This window comes from Ornithorhynchus anatinus, chromosome 9 (genome assembly GCF_004115215.2).
Source record: "Ornithorhynchus anatinus isolate Pmale09 chromosome 9, mOrnAna1.pri.v4, whole genome shotgun sequence".
Lineage (NCBI taxonomy): Eukaryota > Metazoa > Chordata > Mammalia > Monotremata > Ornithorhynchidae > Ornithorhynchus > Ornithorhynchus anatinus.
The window spans coordinates 46,213,992-46,234,446 of NC_041736.1; the positions used below are offsets into that span (position 1 = coordinate 46,213,992).

A 20,455-nucleotide genomic window follows, 5' to 3' on the forward strand; every position below is an offset into this window, starting at 1 on the left:
TATCTTCATCTCTGTTGCCCTGTGGAAAAACTGGATACATTTTCAAAAATGGGCATCTTAAAGTGCTTATTAAATCATACCGGTTGTCTGACGAAACTCAAATACTCCCTTACGCTCTTGAAAAACTGGAAAAACTGTTGATTGACTATTGACCAATTTCATCTGGGAAACTTGGGAACTGTTTTTTGTTTTTGTTTTGTTGTTGTTATTTAAAAAGATTGTGGTTCCTTGGAGTGTTTCAGAAATTGTCTCCCATCCAGTGTGCTCTATCTCCTGCCCTCCCCTCCCCCTATTTTTCCCATCAATAGGCAAAAGTCAAGCATTCTTTAGAATGGGATTAGTAAAATCTCTTAGTTCCCTTGCTGTTGTGAGCCAAGCTGAGTGCTGAGAGGTTAATAGCTGGGATGGAATCTTGTCAGAAGAGGCTGATGAATGCAGAATTTTGCTGCTGTGCTTTGAAGTTTAGTCCATCCTGGCCAAGAAACAATGAAAAGCAGAACTTAGACATACCTAAACAATTTAACGATTACATTTTTGGACCTCCTTGAATTATACATTACATTGGTCTGCATCTTTGGGGGCAGTAGTCCCTCCTTTCCCCCAAGCTAGTGGTGTCTTAGAGCATATTTTGGCCTCTTTAAAATCCATAAAAACATACAGGAATGTGTAGCCTTATTGGGTCTGGAACTCATACAACTGGAGCTAGGCTGGAATGACTCGTTGACCGCTGGTGGTACCTAGTTTCTATGGCCGTAAAGGGGTGCAAGTGCCCTAAAAATTGGGCAGGGTGAAGGAAGGTGACGGAATGGGGAGAGACGTACGTGAATGGCAGTTTGGCCTCGTAGCTCTCTTGTCTGGAATTAAATGTAGCCAGATGACAACCATGCTTTTTGTCATCACCCCAGTCTAGAGGCCAGTCAGGTTTTAGACCATGTTGGGTCTAGGAGGCTCAGACTGACTCGGGGGTATCTCTGGACTCTAGACGGTAGACTAGACTATGAGCTCCTTGTGGAACAGGGACCGTATCTACCATCTCTGTTGTATCATAGTGTCCCGAGCGCTTAGTACTGAGCTCAGTAAGTGCGATCGATCGACCAAGGCTGCAGTTGGAGGAGGAGATCACACTTGGTTCTAGAACACCGGTGACCCCCAGGTTAGACCTGCAAGTGACCGGTCTCTGGAGAGGATGAGGGAGGGGCCCGTTTTGGTTGAGGACTGAGATGGGATGGACCATCCTCCAGTTAAACAGCCATTTTTCTTGCTGCGGTCACGTCTGTTCTCATTTTGTCCCAAATGCCTCTGTTTAGAGGAAGGAGCTGGGGCATATTTAATGGCATAGTGCACTTGGGAATTATGCAGTCAAAGCCAAATGAGAAGAAAGAATGTGTGTACTCTTTAGAAAGGCTTGTGCACACGTAGTAAAAGAAAACCCTTATCAACCAGCAGGCAAATTTTTATTTTGCTGGGAGACTGAAGGAGTGGCGCTTCTAATGTTTAACTGCATTGGTGCCAGGCAGTTCTAATGTTTAACTGCACTGCTGTCAGCTGTTTAGCTGAAATACACCTACATTAAGTTTTCTAATTAATAGCCTCCTAGAGTAAATCGGACCTGAAGTATCATTAATGGATCTGAACTGGGCCAGATGCTGAGATGTGTATCGGTGGAGGCGAACAATGATTTGTGCCTCTGTCATCAGAATAAACATGCCTTGTAGGGGTTGCTGTCTCCCAGCCAGAACAACAGGCTTTGTTTCCAGATTTTAGGCCTTTCTCTTTCTAAGTCTCACCTCCCACTCACTGCCCAGACATGCACTGGTGCTCTTATTTACTTAAGGTGCAACTTTCCCACACTTCATTTGCATAGTTTTAGAATCTAAGCCTGCTTTAGCCCCCGAGTTCAAAAGAAAAAAATTCTGGGTAAATAAGTCTCTTTCTCTGTCCACTCTAGAAATACTTTAATGGCAATTTACTTTAAATTGTCACTTGGCTTCTGTATTATAAACTCCTTTCACATGAGCTTTCCTTGTTGTTCCCAAACAGGCTCAAAATATCCTCTCTTCCTTGGTGAAAGTGATTACTTTCTTGAAAGCAAGTCTGCCAATAATATCAACTTTGCTTGTGAATCACCATATAAGCAGAGTAACTTCAATTTCTCATGAGAAACTTGAGCATATGTATTATTAAACCGGGATGACTTTGTGGACTCCTGTTTTGGGTTTTGTATTTTTATTTGTTTTCTTTTGAAGTCAGCCAGCCGCTTCTGGCTCCTTTTGTTGTACTTCAGGATGGATTCTTATTAATTAAGGAATGAAGTCAGGTCGTCAACTGCCTTTTTTAATTGTGTTTTATTAGCCACAGTGAAGATGTGCAATGATTGGTTCTTTTACTTGGCAGAAGAATGTTGGTGTTTCAAAGTTAGTTTGATCTTGCTTTCTCTTTAAACAGGTCGGTCTAAAAGCAGAAGCATTATTCGAACAGATTTTTTTCCAGCTCTGGTGTCCTCAGACTCCTTTACCTCCCCCCAGTGACTTGTGTTTTTCTAGCTTTGTTCCTTTAAAAGATAAATGAATATTCAGAGTGGCATTCTTCTTCACATAGACTAGACCAGAACAGAATTGGTTCTCATGGGCTCTGAACAGTACACTGCTGGTGGTGGTTTGTTTTTTAAAATTAATTAGGAAGTGGTTGGTCAACCAAGATTCTCAGATGGAGGGTTAAATTTATCATAGCTCTGGGTGATTAGCTATTAGCTAGATCCCTATAGTTTCCCATGACAGGGATTTGCTGGTCCAAGAACAGCTTTTTGAAAACTGAAAGCCTAACTGACTTCTACCCAAGGGTTTATTTTCATAACTTAGTGACAGCTTAAAGGGTAATTGCTGCTGATCACTTACTCCCAGGCCATTAATGAAATATTTTAGAAGAGCCTCTGTTGCCCACTCTACCTTCTCCCCCCGTAGTATGTACTGCTCCCCCTCCCGTAGTCCTTTGCTTTTTCCATTACACATTCTTGCTGACTTTTTCCACTTGATTTCCTTTTTCTTTTTCCCCCTCGCTCTTTCCCCCTCACTTCTCTCTCTCTCTCTCGCTCACTCTCGCTCCCTTTCTCCCCTCCTCTCTCACTCTCGCTCCCTTTCTCCCCTCCTCTTCCCCCCCACCCTCGTCCTCCACTTACTGGTCCTCCCCTCCACTTCTTTGGAAAAGGTTAAGATTTCAAGTGCAGTGAAACATGAGGGGGGAGAAGAGTTTCATATCCCTTTCCCTCCCCAGGTGCGGGCTTGTTTTTTTGTGTTTTTGTTTAGGATCAAAGAAGCCATTTGGCCTAGATAGATTCAGATTAACAATGCATTTATAAAGGAAACTGAATTCCTTCTCTAACACCAGATAAACCTAACTGACCTTTCTTTGGCAAAGTGAGAAACTCTTCTTAAAAAAAAAAAAAATCAATATGAATAGCAACAGGTCGAGTCTATATTTCTCTTTTTCATAGATAAAGTTAGGATTCTTTAAAAATGCTGATCACGTCATCCTTTGCAAAAGTGTTTGGGAGAGGGTCCCCGGGGAGAAGTGGCAAACAGAATATCAAAATCAGCAAAATCTCCTCTTCTTAACTTGTACTGGGACAGCTACGTGCTTTTGTATTTTTTGGTGCTGTTTCCTTTTTTTGTATATAGACTTAGTGCTTTAGGCTTAAATGCTGTAAATCTCATGCTCATGAGTGTATTTTTCACAGAACAGTTGTTTTCTCAATCTCCCCCCACCCCTGCCACCACCACCACCACTGCCTTCAATTTATAGTCCATTCTGACAGAGTGCAGAGATTGAGTTATACTGCACACCCACCCTCTGTCTCGTTTGTGTGAGCCTAAGAATAGAGTAGTATTGTGCTCACAGGCTCCATGCTGGGTTCTCCTTGAACAGTTATTCTTTTGTGAGAAGTCTGGCTTTCAGAGGGGCCATGGCAAAAACTGTTTGTTTATAAGGAATCACCAAACAAATCCCCAATATCACCTTCTTTAAAACCCTGGGTTTCTGAACATCCAAATGACTACAGTAATTTTGAGGTCTCTCTCTCCCCTTCTCTCTCCCTCCATTCATCACTCCCCTTCCATGTCTCTTTCTCACTCATTCTCTCATTCAACCCCATTTTGGTCTATTTTCCAGGTGTCAGTATGGATGGCAAGGCCAATACTGCGATAAGTGCATTCCGCACCCAGGATGTGTCCATGGCACTTGCAATGAACCATGGCAATGCCTCTGTGAAACCAACTGGGGTGGTCAACTCTGTGACAAAGGTATGCTAATCTGACAGATAGCCAAGGGTAAAATTTGAATGTTAATGTTGGTGGCCTTGATTGTAGAAGAAGCAGCCAGCCATGTGGCAGGAGTTATGTTTATTTAGTTTTAGCACTAGCACTGCTGCTCTCCACCCAGTTAAAATGCTCCCAACTGAGGTTTAACGTGGTTTTAACTCTGTTGTGCCCTTAGTTTAATTATTTTTAAAAAGGGAGCTGCAAACCAGGTGAAGACTCATGAGAGTCTCCTGAATCCTGTTTTGTTATTGTTGTTGTTCCTTTTGGTAGATCTCAACTACTGTGGGACTCATCAGCCTTGTCTGAATGGGGGAACCTGCAGCAACACTGGTCCTGACAAATACCAGTGTTCCTGCCCCGAGGGATACTCAGGATCCAAGTGTGAAATTGGTAAGTGCTTTGAACCTCACCCAGAAGCCATTTAACTTTTTAAATTACATCTCCCATTACTTGAAGGACTCCCTTGAATAGGACTGTGCAGGGCACAGAACACCTATGTCCTAAACGAGGCAGATTTGCCCCTCGTGTTTGGTAGACAAGCAGAGGCCATTGGGACTGTTCACCGTAGCCTAAGCCCTGCCAGCACTCCAGAATGAAGTTTCGATATGTGCTTTTTCCATGTTGTTCATAGGTTGAGGCGATTGACTCTGTCTGAACTTTAAGCTCCCTGTGGGCAGGGAACGTGTCTACCATCTCTGTGTTGCTATACTCTCCCTAGTGCTTAGAGTGCTGGGCACACAGTAGCTCGATAAATGTGATTGAATGTGGGTCAGACCACTTGCCCGGCAACTGGAACTCTCACTCTTCTATCATGATACGTCAGACAAACCAGCTTAAGGAGAAAGATGATTTCCCAGGAGCCAAAAGTATGAAACTAAGCTGCTGAGAGAAGCAGTGGTGGTGGTTCGGTGGTGACCGAGGCCTGTTTTGAGCGGGAAGCATTCATTAGGTAGTCCCAGGGACTCTCTCAAAGTTCTGCAAATTTGATATTTCCCCGTTTTGGTTCCGTTCAGCGGAACACGCTTGTCTTTCTGATCCCTGTCACAATGGAGGAAGCTGCCTCGAGACATCCATGGGATTTGAATGTGGCTGCCCTCCGGGATGGAGTGGACCAACCTGCACCTTGAGTAAGATGTTTTTTGTATTTTGTTTTTCCATTCTTTGGGGAGAATGATCACTTCTTGAAATGAAATGGGGAGAGGGTGCAGGCGGGAGTAGTTAAGAGTAGGCCAGGAGGATTCTTACGCTCACAGTAGGCTCACCTCCCTTCCAACTTGATTAGATTTATAAAAATGAGAGTAATGAATAGAGGCGTTCCCAGAAAGGTAAGTTTTTATGGGCAGGAAACATGTCTACCAACTCTGTTGTATTCCCCTAAGCACTCTGTACACAGTAAGCGCTCAATAAATGATTGATTGCACACAGTGCATGCTCAGATACCATTGATAAAGAGCAAATACAGTGAGAGTTACCTTGAATATTTTTGGCAGAGGGAACTGAACCACAGGGAAGTTAAGTGACTTGCCCGAGCTCACACGGCAGTCAGGTAGCAGATCTGGGATTAGAACCCAGGTCCCCTGGCTCCCAGACCCATGCTCTTTCCACTAGGCCACACCAGGGACTAGGTCTTGCTGGGTACCACCCAAGTAGCAGGAGAGAACGAATGAGATGTAGACTGCTTTAAGAGGGTTGAAGAGGCCTTGTTTGAACTAAATTAGTTGTTGGGGCAAGGAGCTACAGCCCCTGGGAAGCAAGTCCCTAAGAATCCAGTTAATTCATGCTAAGATTCTTACACCCTGAGCTGGTGGCAGTTCTCAAAACTAAAGCAAATTCCCTGTCTGGACTAATGATATTAATCTGTTTTAACTTTTGAGAGTTGAATAGTTGGTTGTAAATAGCATGGCTAGTCTTTTTAAGTGTACTCTTATTTTGTGCTAGTTATATTGGCCACCGTCTTCCCAATCTTATTTTACATTTTTAAGTATTTTATTTTTTCCATTTTGGCAGACATTGACGATTGCTCCCCAAATCACTGTGGGCATGGAGGAACCTGCCAGGATCTGGTGAATGGATTTAAATGTATTTGTCCCCCTCAGTGGACTGGCAAAACATGCCAGCTAGGTAAGGAGATTCTTTTCAACTAATTCTTTGAAAATATTTGCTTAGGTGATTTCAAAGCAGTTCAGAACAGAGTGGGGTTTTATATAGCTTAGGCCAGTGTTTTATTTTACTGTTATTAGTAGTAATTTATAATCAAGCCTGTAGCAGGCCTGGTTTAGGTACTTAAATTGAAAATAACTTTGCCCTGTGGGAAAATCCTCTGCTCTCTTCAGCCACGTCAACTCCCCCAGACCAAGGCGTTTTTTTTTCTGCTGAGTTCCAAAATGTGGGTGATCCTTATGAAGAATGAGCTGTCTGCATTCTTCCCGCCACTCTTAAATCCCAGCAACTAGGCTGCCGTGCGACTCAGAAATGCCTGATGGCTTCTTTTACTCTTCCGTTCATTTCCTTGGAGTTCTTAATGAGTGGCTGGACAGTTATCAATGAATTAGTGACCACAGTGCATTGTTAATTAGAGAATGGGGTGCAGGGGGAAAGCACTTTGGTGACTAAAGTTCAAGGTGGAATAAAAGGTAATTGGTCTCTTAATCCACTCTGCCAAGATTCACTCATTTTTTTTCCCCTGTCATTTTTAATGAACAACCACATTTGGGGGAAAAATGAGGCAGCTATTTTTTTTGTAACTTAGAAATCCCTACGTCTAAACTTAGCTATTCAATTTTCTTTCAGATGCGAATGAATGTGAGGCTAAGCCTTGCGTAAATGCCAACTCCTGTAGGAACTTGATTGGAAGCTACTATTGTGACTGCGTTCCTGGCTGGATGGGCCAGAATTGTGATATAAGTAAGAAACTTTATCATTATCATTCTCTTGACTTGGTAGACTGTTGTTAAAACCACTTTTTGGTCACGGCTTGAAAACCTCAAGTGGCGAAGGAAAATCCTTAGCAGCTGATGTTTTTAGAAAGGGAGTAGTCATTCTAGAATGAAAATATACAATTTTATCAAACTCATTAGTTTGTAACATGGTCATATTCTGATAAGATGACTAAAACAATGATGTGAAGTTTCGCTAAGTCTACTGGAAGAATTGCCTAGGGTTCCCACCCATTATAATAGCCTTATCTAAAGGAAAGCATGCAGGAAATCTCGACAAAAGCTTTATCTATCTTGAGCTGTTGAGACATTTGAACTCTTTGCCATCTAATTAAAAGGGAATGCATATGTGGATTAATAAAATACTGATTTATAAATTGTTGGGTTTTTTGGTTTTCTTCGTAGATATAAATGACTGTCTTGGGCAGTGTCAGAATGGTGCTTCCTGTCGGGTAAGTGGTTTTAAATGTCCAAACGGAAACAATTGCATGTAATGGTGTTGTCTTAGTCTAAACAATGGTTGTTAAGTATTTATTTCTGAAGCTCAAAGTACCTGAAATCAAGGAAACCTTGCCTCTGCTCCAAAATTCATGAAGAGTGAATTTTGTTGATGGTTTCACATTTCTCTGACCCATGTTGACAGAATGCAAATATAAAAACGTCTGCAAATATTGATACACCTAGTGTAAAGTAGAACTGAATTTCAGGGATTTAGTGACTTGGTGCAATAGTAAAAATTGTCCACAGAACAGATGGGGTACTTGAAAAATGTCTTTTCTTTCTCTCTCACAGGATTTGGTTAATGGTTATCGCTGTATCTGTCCACCTGGCTATGCAGGAGATCACTGTGAGAAAGACATCAATGAATGCGCGAGCAACCCTTGCTTGAATGAGGGTCACTGCCATGATGAAATCAATGGATTCCAATGTCTGTGTCCTGCTGGTTTCTCGGGAAACCTCTGTCAGGTGAGCAATGGTGAAATACAAACCCTAGATATCTGGGTTCTTACCAGCAAAGCCTTTTCTTCCCCCTTTCACCCTTGAGATTTTTACACCAAATACCTCAGCCTCACTGAAGCATACTAAAGTCTTATCCGCCAGGGGAGTGCTTGGTGGCGGAGTCCGTGGGTGTTGGAAGATGATTTTAGTTAACATGCTTTCGATCTGTTTAAACTGGCTGTGTGTTTACTGCTCACCTTCAGTGACTGTTTTATATCTTGACCCCGTCTGCCTAAGACATTGGAAACACAACTGTACAGTATGCGTTATGTACAGTTAATAGAGGCAGCTAGATAAAAAGGTCAGATTCCACAGCGTCTGCTGTCTGCAGCAGCGCAAAGAGAAATAATAAAACCTTTGTTTCACTTGGACACTTTTTTTCTCCCCCTCTTTCCTGATTCTCTCCCTTCCCCCTCTTCCTTTCCATCCCCAACAGTTGGACATAGATTATTGTCAACCCAATCCCTGTCAGAATGGAGCCCGGTGCTTTAATCACGCTAGCGATTACTTCTGCAAGTGCCCTGATGACTACGAAGGAAAGAACTGTTCGCACTTGAAAGATCATTGTCGGACGACACCTTGTGAGGGTAGGTGTGGGAAGGGGCGTCCCGAAGTCCAGCTCTCTTTTGGGGGGACCCACAGCCCTTTACTCCTCTGATACGTGTAGATGTCCTTGATCAAATGTCCAGACCTTGGGACACGCTTCCTACACAATACAGCTTGCCTTGAGAAACATTTGGGGAAGTTAGCTTTTGAGAACAGGCTCCTTGGCCTAGTAACTATAGACTTTCTGCATAAGGTATTTTTGCAAATAGTTGCTCTTCTATGATGTGGAGTAAAAAGCTGTTATCCCTTTTTCGTCACCTGGATATCTCCTCGGGGAAGGGGTGGGGCTTACTTCAAATGTAAACTCAAACTATTTTTTAATCAGTTGTAAGGCTGTCTTAGCCGAATGTGTGTTTCTTGGAAGAGTTAAGGAATAAGCACCTCCAAAGTAAAGGGAATCATATTTGGTAGTGGTGAAAGGAAAAAAGAGCCTGAAACACAAATATCAGTGGAGGCCTTAGGTAAGCGGCTCCACCTCCTCCCTCTGAGAGAGAGAGAGAGAGAGACATTCTCTCTGTTTCGCTGTTTCCTTGGTGGCTATAAACACTATTTAAAAAAAAAATCAAGCAACTTAGGGTTGTCATAAATTCATTTCAGCCAGGTTTGGTGGAGGAGCATATGGTTGAAGCTTAGAAGGATTCCACAGATGTGCAGAAGCATAGTTTTTGCCACCATGTAAAGTATGTGTGGGTCTGGAATTGTGGTCATTCCTAATTGCTCTAACTTTGAAGTAATATAAGCCCATCTGAGAAAGAGAAGGCAAACTAAAATGGTGGGGGATGGAATAATTGCCATATATAAAGCAGCTGAAAAAAATTAGGACTCTTCGGTTTAGGAACACAGGACTCTTTCCTAAATCCCATCATTCCAGAACTTTGGAAGGTTGAGGGTGGGAGATCCAAAGTGACAAAACAAGGCCCTGCTTCCCCCAGCAGGTAGTACATGAATACAATTCAGTTGTGGCTGTTGAAAAATGTCAACAGGTACGGGAAGGTTGGGTTTATTCCTGCTTGGTAACAAGCTCCTTAGGGCAAAAACCCTAGCTGGGAGGATGGATATTAAGGAGGAGTACTTTTAACTCTTCTTTCACATCTCTCTTAATGCCAAATTTGAGATAGACTAAACGATTGGACTGTTGGTGGAACCCTGGGCGGCAGTTCTTGTAATGTCAAATTGGCAAGTTAGCAGTGCACGAAGAAGAGAGTTGAATTCATTTGGTACCTCACTGTTGTCGCTGGCTCAATTTAGAGCCCATTGAATATATTTTAAGCCAGCATCATTCCCCTTGAATGTCCTTTATCTAATGGAATGCCTTTACCCTGGTGATCTAAGAACAGAAATAGGGGCAAGTGAAAAATACAATATTTTTGTCCAGTTGTAGTCCTTATTCAGTGGTCTCAAAGAAATTAACCCTAGTGCTAGATTTATCTTTTTGGAGAAATAGATCTTGAGTTTTTGATTTGTGTCTCCTGTAGTAATTGACAGTTGTACAGTTGCTATGGCATCTAATGACACGCCAGAAGGGGTGCGATATATTTCTTCAAATGTTTGCGGTCCCCATGGAAAGTGTAAAAGTCAAACGGGAGGCAAATTCACCTGTGAATGTAACAAAGGCTTCACTGGAACCTACTGCCATGAAAGTAAGAAAAAAAATTTTTGTGTTTTTTTTTTTGTTTTGTTTTTTCCTTTCCCCCGGGGCACAAAATTTAGCAGGTGGGTTTTTTTAAGTGGTCTCAGAAGATCAGGTGTTTCTAGGAGTTTTCTAAAATCTCATCTAACATGGCTATATTAGCTATGTTAGATGAATCTTCAGTTTGTGACTAGAAATAGAGTGGAAGAACTGTTTCTGTTTTTAAACAACCTTTTAATGCTGTCTAGAAGAACAAAATACTTTTGACTCTCGGGATGTTAGTGCAGTGGCTAAGGGAAGGTGCACTGTGCTTTAGTCAGTCACTGTGGTATTTGAGTTCCTCATGTGTGCAGAGCACTGTGCTCAGCACTTAGGAGAGTACAATAGATTCCAGCTTTCAAGGAGCATCACTGGCAAGAGTGGAAAGGAAATACACTGGATTAAAATTGAAGGTTATTTCTTCATTTTTCTGCAGATATTAATGATTGTGAAAGCAATCCCTGTAAAAATGGTGGCACTTGCATCGATGGAGTCAATTCTTATACATGTATCTGCAGTGATGGATGGGAGGGGTCATACTGTGAAACCAGTAAGTAAACTTCTTTGTAATCCCTCCTAATTCCTTCCACACTTTTTCTCCCCTCTTATTCCTTGCCTCTGCGCACGCGCACACACATATACACAACCCAACCCCCGCCCCCTGTAATCTCGCTTACATTCATTCCTGCTGACCACAGCAAGAGAAAAACGGTTGCTTCTTGCAGAATTTTAAACTCTACAATTAGGAAGATAAATAGCCTCTCTTCCAAAGTAGCGGACACTTTCCTCTGTTTCAATTTCATTTTAGCTTGAGGTCCCAAAGAATATTACTGACTTGTTGAATTAAAGAGAGTTGAGGGATATTTATTTTAAAACACCCAAACATCAGTAGTAGTATTAATATATCAGGGATGCCAGTCCATTGTTGGGACTTTGAAGCAGCGTGGCTTAGTGGAAAGAGCACGGGTCTGGGAGTCAGAGGACCTGGGTTCTAACCCTGGCTCTGCCACTTGTCTGCTGTATGACCATGGGCAAGTCACTTTTGTGCCTCAGTTACCTCATCTGTAAAATGGGGTTTGAGACGGTGAACCCCATGCGGGGCGTGGACTATGTCCAACTTGATTCATTTGCATCTAACCCAGGAATTAGTACAGTGACTGGTACATATTGAGTGTTTAACAAATATCTTATTAAAAAAAGAAATAAAGAAAGAACTTTGGGTTGAAAACAGGACTATAATGTGCATGGATAAAGCCAGCTTGGCTCTTAAACTGTCTTTTAAAGTTTTGGAAAACATTTTCAGGTCAATTTCTCCTCTCTAATTGTAGATATTAATGACTGCAGTAAAAACCCTTGCCACAATGGAGGTACGTGCCGAGACTTGGTCAACGACTTTTACTGTGAATGTAAGAATGGGTGGAAAGGAAAGACCTGCCACTCCCGTAAGTTGCAGCTTTTTCCAAATGAGTCTGACCTCTGTTATAAACTGCTTCGACTTGCCAAACCCCACGAGGTCGGAACTAATGCTAGCTTGCTTCTCCCTAGGAGATAGCCAGTGCGACGAGGCGACCTGCAATAACGGAGGAACTTGCTATGACGAAGTGGATTCCTTCAGATGCATGTGTTCGGCTGGCTGGGAGGGAACCACTTGCAACATAGGTAAACTCTGCTCCCCCTGACCAAGGTACCTCTGAAGCAGTAGGTACCCAGCGTGCCAGAGTGTCCAATTACCCCTTTCCCCGTCAGTCAACATCTCTCGCCGTCAACCTCTTCCCTCCTACGTGGAACTCCCTCTCTCTTCCCATCCGTTAGGCTGCCACTCTCCCCATCATCAAAGCCCTGCTAAAAATCACATCTCCTCCGGGAAGCCTTCCCCGAGTCCCTGTCATCTCCCCACTCTATTTCCCCCATGATTGCATCACGTATGCACTCAATCCCCGCACCTCACCAGCATTATTTTACGTATCTTTTACTCAGTTGCTCTCTCTACCTGAAATTTATTTTAGTGTCGGTGTTTCTCTTTCTCCACTCTTGCAGTGTAAGTTCCTTGATGGCTGAAATCATTCCTACTTTCTTTACTGTAATCTCTCAAGTGCTGAGTACAGTTTCCTGCACCGAGTAAAGGTTGAATAAGTACTCTTGGTGGGTGGATTTAAAATTCAGTTCCTGTTTTTTTCCTCTTGCAGCAAGGAACAGTAGCTGCTTGCCTAACCCCTGTCACAACGGGGGCACCTGTGTGGTCAATGGCGATTCTTTTACTTGTGTCTGCAAAGAAGGCTGGGAAGGACCGACCTGCACTCAGAGTGAGTATCTTTTTTGATTTGCACTTTTCCAGAATGCTGCCTGATGAGAATATTAGCTCATCCTGCCGCCTTCAGTGGCTCCAAATTGGAACCAGAAGGGAATACTGTTTGATGTCCGCTTTAACATCACCTGGATCCTTGTGTTAATGACTTTATATGATACAGTCTTGACCTGGGCATGAGAAAGTTACAAATGAGATAAATGGAGACAGATGTAGTTTGGGGTTTTCCGACATTCTTTTAGACCCACAGCCTGTCTGCTTCCATTCCCTCCGTCCCATTTGTTTCTGTACCAGAATCCCTTGCTGTGTACATGTGTCCCACGGCGGACTTAACAACGGGTGGGGGCAGAAATCTGGTTTCAATTTAGGAGAGGACTTAAGTGTATTTCGCTAATGTTAACTAACTACTACTTATCGCTTGGGCATTGTGGAAATTAGTGATGTTTTTTTTTTCCCCCCAACTCATATGAATACTCCTCTGTCAGAGGCATCCCTGAACTAAATTGTTGTGATTTTGTTCTTTGCAGATACTAATGACTGCAGTCCTCATCCTTGGTAAGCATGTGAACTTTTGTGTGTGTGTGTGTGTGTGTGCACGTATGACCGTAGTAGACTGCTTGGTGGGTCACTTTCATGTACCACTATTAGCCAGATATTGGTTGTTAAGGAGCCTCTTTCCTTGCCTTTAGTTACAATAGTGGCACTTGTGTGGATGGAGACAACTGGTATCGATGTGAATGTGCCCCTGGCTTTGCTGGCCCGGACTGCAGGATAAGTAAGTATTACAACTTAATGCCAGTTGACTTAATTTGCACCAAGCGAGAAAGCTCACCGCCACAGCTTCTTCCCAGCAAATCAGATCTGTAAATTGGAGGGGGGGGGGGGGTGTAAATTGGAGGCGGGGGTGGGGAGAGAGATTTTGGGGGGAGGGAGAGGCGGGGGTTCCCCTCAGTTGAGATTATCCATCTCTATAAAACATACAATTTAAGTTCAGAGCCACCTCCAACATGATACTGACCTATGAAAACTTGTGGGTAATGATCTAATGCCTGCAGCCGGATTAAGAGGCCTCAGAGCCTGCTCCTCCCAGTTAGCATTTGTTTCATGTGCTACACAATAGTCTTTGAGGGGGAAGAGTGCCAGCTGAAGGTCGTGTCGATTAATCCACACACACAGACCCTGCGGTGTTGTGTGTACTTCCCTGTAATTACTATTAAATTATAGGTAAGAGGACACTAACTTTAATAACGTCCATGAAAACCAATTTCGGTTCTTCGCAGCACTGAGAAAACTAGAGGGGGTTAATTGTCAGATCAAAGTGCACTGCATTGTGTTTTCTGTTACTTTAAACATAGTTAAATTGCACCGCTCGCCTTGCAACAGGGATAACTTTACCACCTGACCAAACACAGTGAATTTCTCCATTTTGTGAAATAGTTCTGTGTGTTAATTGATTTCCTTTCTCGTAGATATCAATGAATGTCAGTCTTCACCGTGTGCTTTTGGAGCAACTTGTGTGGACGAAATCAACGGCTATCGGTGTATCTGCCCTCCTGGTCACAGCGGTCCGAAATGCCAAGAAGGTACGTCGCTGGCTACTTTTCAAGTGGTCAGATATGCCGGTTCCATTTTGCGTGCTGAAAGCGGTGTCCATTTGTAAATGGTTGGCATTCTGTGGGGTGGGTTGTAGACATACCACAAGCTCAAGTGGTTTGAGTAACCCACACTGTAAATGTTTACATAAATGTTTCTCACCTTTTAGTAACAGGGAGACCATGCTTAACCGCTGGAAAAGTGATGCCAGATGGGGCAAAATGGGATGAGGATTGCAATGCCTGTCAGTGTTTGAATGGAAAAGTTGCCTGCTCCAAGGTATAACGCGCGAGCACTGGGAAAATATTTCTGCCTGGTTTAGGAAAAGGCCTATTTTTAAATGTCTTTTTCTTTTCTTTTTCTTTTTTCTTTTTCTTTTCTTTCCTTTTTTCTTCCTTTCTTCCTTCCTTCCTTAGGTCTGGTGTGGCCCAAGGCCTTGTCTGGTCCGTAGCATAGGTCAGAGCGAGTGCCCTGTTGGATCAAGCTGTATTCCCATCAAGGATGCCCAGTGCTTTGTCCGGCCCTGCACCGGCGTGGGTGAATGTCGATCTTCCAATCCTCAACCAGTGAAGACCAAATGTAATTCCGACTCATATTACCAGGACAACTGTGCTAACATCACATTCACCTTCAACAAAGAGATGATGTCACCAGTAAGTATATAGACTTTGCTTCAAATTAAATGATTTAAAACTGATTAACTAGACATTACAAGGACTGGAATTAACATAGAGCTGTGCGGCTTTATTTCATCGTGGGGAGAACTAGTATGCCTGGGCTTGTTTTAAGAAGGAGAGTTTAAGTGGTATTTCTGATCGGAACATCATGAAGGCAGTGTAAAGCCTTTACTTTTTGCTTCCAGGGCCTTTCCACAGAGCACATTTGCAGTGAACTGAGGAATTTGAATATTTTAAAGAATGTTTCTGCTGAATATTCCATATACATCTCCTGCGAGCCTTCACGTTCAGCAAACAATGAAATCCACGTGGCCATTGTAAGTACAATCCGTAGGCATTTCCTCTGATGCAGTTAATAGGATTATGTGTGTACAGCTGATTTTTTTGACGATGGTGCCACCAAGATTTTTATCCACACGTACATTTAAACACTGTCTTGCCACACTAATGTACTCGATCTCTTACTGTCTCCGGGGCCACGGTCCTGATCACAACCGTATCTGTAGAAAGTATCAATCGCAGTGGTATTTTGAGAGCCTGTACTGAGCGCTTGTGGGAGTTCAGTGTAGTAGAGTTGGTAGGCAGGATTCCTGCCCTCAAAAACCTTACGTTTAGTGAGACTAACTGGATTTTTTTTTTAGGGTATTTGTTCAGCATTTGACACATACCTAGTATGCACTTTTCTAAACTCTGGGGTAGAAACAAGTGAATTAGGTTGGACACGGTCACTGTCCTATATGAAGCTCACAGTTTAAGTAGGAGGGAGGAAAGAGCTGAGGCACTGAGAAGTTCAGTGACTTGCCCGAGGTCACACAGCAAGCCTTTGACAAAGCCAGGATTAGAATCCAGGTCCTGTAACTCCCAGGCCTGTGCTCTTTCCACTAGGCCATGGGGCTTCAAACCGATGCACTCTTGAAGCCTCATCCGGTTAAAATAAAACCCGGGTGCTCTTCAGATGTCAAAACCTGAAAGATTGTTGCCTAAACCGAATCCTGTGTGAATGTTCTCACGGTGTCTGGGTCTTACGGTTCTCCTCCTCCTTCCAGTCTGCCGAAGACACCGGGGAAGATGGGAACCCAGTCAAAGACATCACAGATAAAATTATCGACCTCGTAAGCAAAAGGGATGGAAACAACACTCTCATTGCTGCAGTGGCAGAAGTCCGAGTGCAGAGACGACCGATGAAGAGTAAAACCGGTAGGTCCGGTGAGCGCAGGGCTGAAGGCTGCCTCTCCAATTGGAGGCGAATGAACTTAAGATCCCCTGTGGAATTCGTTGCGCCACATGTTCCGCCCTTACGGCACACCCTGCCTCCTGAGGCAATGTGGGATTGTCCCGAACGAGGCCTTTTGGAGGCCTCACGTAAGGGAAATGAAATTGAGTAGTCGGTCGTGGTGGTGCCCACACCGTAGCTCAGTGCCCTGTGGCAACATTTGGGGCGGTCGTTGGGAAGAAGAAAACGGGGGCTTGCAAAGGCCCAGATTGAGCCCTTTAACCCTGTGACTCGGCAGGGGGATGGGGTTCTGGAGGAGCAGGGTGAGGAAACAGCTGAGCCCTTGGTTCTGACCCACTGTCGGTTCCGACCCGTTGTCCTCTAACCCACCCCGGTTCAGTAAATTTAAGTTTGGGGTTTTGCTGCGGTGGGCGGGGCCCGAGGGAAGGCCGCTTGGGAGCCGGACCCCTCCGCCCCCCTCTCGAGAGGCCGTTCTTCCGGCCGGAGGTGGGGCACAGAGCCGTGGGGGGTAGAGGGGGCGGCCTGCCCTGTAGCTGCCCACCCTGACCCTCTCCTGTGGACGGCGGTTGAGCCGAACCCGGCCCCCGGTTGCCGAGCGCCAGATAGCCTTCGTTCGAACCGTGTCCTTGTGGAAAGGGTACCTCACGGTACCCGCCTTCGGCACTGGGGGTATACGGGAGGACTGAGGAGGCGCTGTCCCACGGAGGGTGATTGGTCTCGTGCCTGTCTTTCAGATTTCCTGGTACCATTACTGAGCTCCGTTTTAACCGTGGCTTGGGTCTGCTGCTTGGTGACCGCCTTTTACTGGTGCATCCGGAAACGCCGAAAGCAGAGCAGCCACACCCGCTCGGCCTCGGAAGACAACACCACCAACAACGTGCGGGAGCAGCTGAACCAGATCAAAAACCCCATCGAGAAGCACGGCGCCAACGCCGTCCCCATCAAAGATTACGAGAACAAAAATTCCAAAATTGCCAAAATAAGGACACACAACTCCGAAGTCGAGGAGGACGATATGGACAAGCACCAGCAGAAGGCCCGATTCGCTAAGCAGCCGGCGTACACGCTGGTAGACAGAGATGAAAAGCCCCCCAACGGCACGCCCCCCAAACACCCCCATTGGACAAATAAACAGGACAACAGAGACTTAGAAAGTGCCCAGAGCCTCAATCGAATGGAATACATTGTATAGCAGACGGCGGGGGCTGCCGGTCAGAGCCCTCTTTGAATATCATTCAAATAAGGCACTCGGAGCTTGTAGTTCTTCAACTGTTGTGTAATATTTGAGTCTGAGGCGATTATTTACTTAGAATCCCTGTGTTAATTTAAGTTTTGACAAGCTGGCTTACACTGGCAATGATAGTTGCTGTGGTTGGCTGGGATACCGAGTGCTGCATTTCACATCTATGCAAAACTAGTCAAAAGTGCCCTAATGTAAATTCAGCTGCAGCTGATACGTCGTGGAAACATTTCCTGAGATATTACGTAGCCTTATTTGCTCCTCTAGCTTCCACTTCTGCCAGATCTCCCGATTTGTTCAGTCTTAGAATAATACCTTTTTATTTATATTTATTGAATTTGAGTTTTTGTGTATATCGGTTTTATGGTGACGTACAACTAGTTCTGTATTTGAAAGTGCCTTTGCAGCTCAGAACCACAGCAACTATCACAAATAAGTTTATTATTTATTTTTTTTATTGTATTTTTGTTGGGGGAGGGCGGGCGGGCGGGGGGGGCTCGATGTCAGCAGTTGCTGGTAAAATGAAGAATTTAAGAGGAAAAATGTGTCAAAAGTAGAAGTTTTGTATAGTTATGTAAATAATTCTTTTTTATTAATCACTGTGTATATTTGATTTATTAACTTAATAATCAAGAGCCTTAAATATCATTCCTTTTTATTTATATGTATGTGTTTAGAGTTGAAGGTTTTTGATAGCATCGTAAGCGTATGGCTTTATTTTTTTGAATTTATTTCCGTGTTACATGTTGCCTATATGCCAAAATTAAGGTGTTCTAAAAATAGTTTATTTTTAACAATAGGATGGGCTTTCATGCCCTGATACTGGTTGTGTTTTTTGGTTTTTTGTTTTTTGGTTGTTGTTTTTTTTTTGTACGATGTCAAACGTTTGAAACACCTTCTATAGTATCACTTTAAGACTATTTGTAAGTACTGACTGAGGCAGTTTAGAGAATTAGACTAGAATGGTTTTTTTTTCGGGGTGGGGGGGGAGGGCTGCTTTAGACTTGAAAGAAAAGTGACAGGCAGATAATCTGCTCCAAAGCAGTTTAAGGGAACAAATTGAGCTATGACTTTATGTAGCTGAAACGTGAGTGGTTGCATATAATAAAAAAAAAAAATCAAATTAGTGCGTGAAGTTGGAAGCACAGCAATCTTATTTTGTAAATTCTGATTTCTTTTCACCATGACTATGTAATACTGAACCACTTATAGATTTGATTTTTTTTTTGTAATCTACTGCATTTAGGGAGTATTCGAATAAGCTAGTTGAATACTTGAACAGTAGAATATCCAGTAAGATCACTGTTTAGATTTGCCATAGATTACACTGCCCGCCTTAACAAGTGAGGAAATCAAAGTGCTATTACAATGTTTAAGATCAAAAAGGCTTATAAACAGAGTAGTCTCATTGGATAACCAATGAGATCATGAAGATACCTTGTATTGTGATATTAGTGTTATATGAACATGAAAATGCATCTTTGATGTGTTGTTCCTGGCAATAAATTTTGAAAAGTAATATTTATTAAATTTTTTGTATGAAAACATGGAACCTTGTGGAGTCTTTGAGCTTCTGAGCACATCTGGTAGCCTATGGCCACTAGGGCTTGGTCACCCGGCTCCTTGGGCAGCCTAGGGGAAGATTGTTGGAAGAACGGTGATGGTTTCCTTGTCCCCTGAGAGTTCAGTAGGTTTCACATCCAACCCCGAAAGGAGAAGTAACATGGCCTAGTGGAAACAGCACCTGAATTTTAACCCCAGCTCTGCCTCTTGTCTGCTGTGTGGCCTTGGGCAAGTGAAGTCCTTTCGGTCATTCGTCTGCTGGGTGACCTTGGGTGTGAGTCGCTTTTCTGTGCCTCCGTTTCCTCATCTGTAATATAGTTTAAACACCTTACCCTCTTAGACTGTGGGCTCCATGTTGGGATAGGGACTGTCCAGTGTAATTGATGTGCAACTATCCCAGCACTTAATAAAGTGTGCGTCACATCGTAAGAGCTCATATACACTTACTATTATTTTCATGTTAGCTCCTAACCCGAAGGAACCACTTGGTGAGAATGATGCCGTAATTCTAGGATTGGATTGTGTAGTTATAGTGTAGGAAAGAATTGTCAGTGGCAACTGAGGAATTCCCAATTCTGTAAGTAATAGTTGTATCAGTAAGTGCTTACTCTGGGCCGAGCACTGAAAAGTGGGTGAGACTGAGCTGAGTCCATCTGGGAAGGATTTTTTTTTTTGTTCCACTTTTCATGTTATTTGAATTCACGTTGATGCTGTCTTCCTAAAACGCAGGCAGGCTCGGTAGCAGTTTCCAATTGGATGGGAAGGAGCACAGGCCTGGGTGTTACAGGACCTGGGTTCTAATCCCGGTTCTGCCACTTGGCTGACGGTGTGATTTTAGGCAAGTCTTTTAACTTCTCTGTGCCTCAGTTTCCCTCATCGGTAACATAAGGATTAAGATTGAGTCCCACAAGGGAGATGGACAGTGTCCAACCTGGTTATCTTATATCTACCTCAGTGTGTAGTACACTGCCTGGCACATGGTAAGTGCTTAACAAGTACCTTTGGAAAAAAAACAACTCTAGGATCTGGAGCTGTTCTTCATCACTGAGAATGTAGGCATTGATCCGCGGTGGCCAAGTGGTAAGGCGTCGGTCTCGTAAAGTGAAGATCGCGGGTTCGAACCCCATCCGTGCCTGCGGCCTCGGGGGTCCCGCCCGCCTCCCCTCACACCCGTCACGGGGTGGGGGGGGCCTTTGTCATTAGGGAAGCAGCGTGGCTCAGTGCAAAGTGCCCCGGGCTTGGGAGTCAGAAGTCACGGGTTTGAATCCTGGCTCTGCCACTTGGCAGCTGTGTGACTGTGGGCAAGTCACTTAACTTCTC

General features: G+C 43.8%; 1 protein-coding gene across 1 annotated transcript in view; it reads left to right on the plus strand.

The window, feature by feature from the left end:
• JAG1 (jagged canonical Notch ligand 1) overlaps positions 1–17,579 on the plus strand; it is a 37,779-nt gene extending 20,200 nt beyond the window's left edge. The window contains exons 6-26 of the mRNA XM_001514860.6: positions 4,165–4,295; positions 4,584–4,703; positions 5,327–5,440; positions 6,321–6,434; positions 7,104–7,217; positions 7,655–7,701; positions 8,042–8,215; positions 8,685–8,835; positions 10,330–10,494; positions 10,960–11,073; positions 11,852–11,965; positions 12,069–12,182; positions 12,710–12,826; positions 13,356–13,383; positions 13,518–13,603; positions 14,298–14,411; positions 14,591–14,700; positions 14,838–15,074; positions 15,284–15,415; positions 16,145–16,295; positions 17,067–17,579. Coding sequence (XP_001514910.2) covers positions 4,165–4,295; positions 4,584–4,703; positions 5,327–5,440; positions 6,321–6,434; positions 7,104–7,217; positions 7,655–7,701; positions 8,042–8,215; positions 8,685–8,835; positions 10,330–10,494; positions 10,960–11,073; positions 11,852–11,965; positions 12,069–12,182; positions 12,710–12,826; positions 13,356–13,383; positions 13,518–13,603; positions 14,298–14,411; positions 14,591–14,700; positions 14,838–15,074; positions 15,284–15,415; positions 16,145–16,295; positions 17,067–17,524 — 2,905 coding nt within the window. The 3' untranslated portion in view covers positions 17,525–17,579. The remainder of the gene's footprint in view (positions 1–4,164; positions 4,296–4,583; positions 4,704–5,326; positions 5,441–6,320; positions 6,435–7,103; positions 7,218–7,654; positions 7,702–8,041; positions 8,216–8,684; positions 8,836–10,329; positions 10,495–10,959; positions 11,074–11,851; positions 11,966–12,068; positions 12,183–12,709; positions 12,827–13,355; positions 13,384–13,517; positions 13,604–14,297; positions 14,412–14,590; positions 14,701–14,837; positions 15,075–15,283; positions 15,416–16,144; positions 16,296–17,066) is intronic.
• The last annotated feature ends 2,876 nt before the right edge of the window (positions 17,580–20,455 follow it).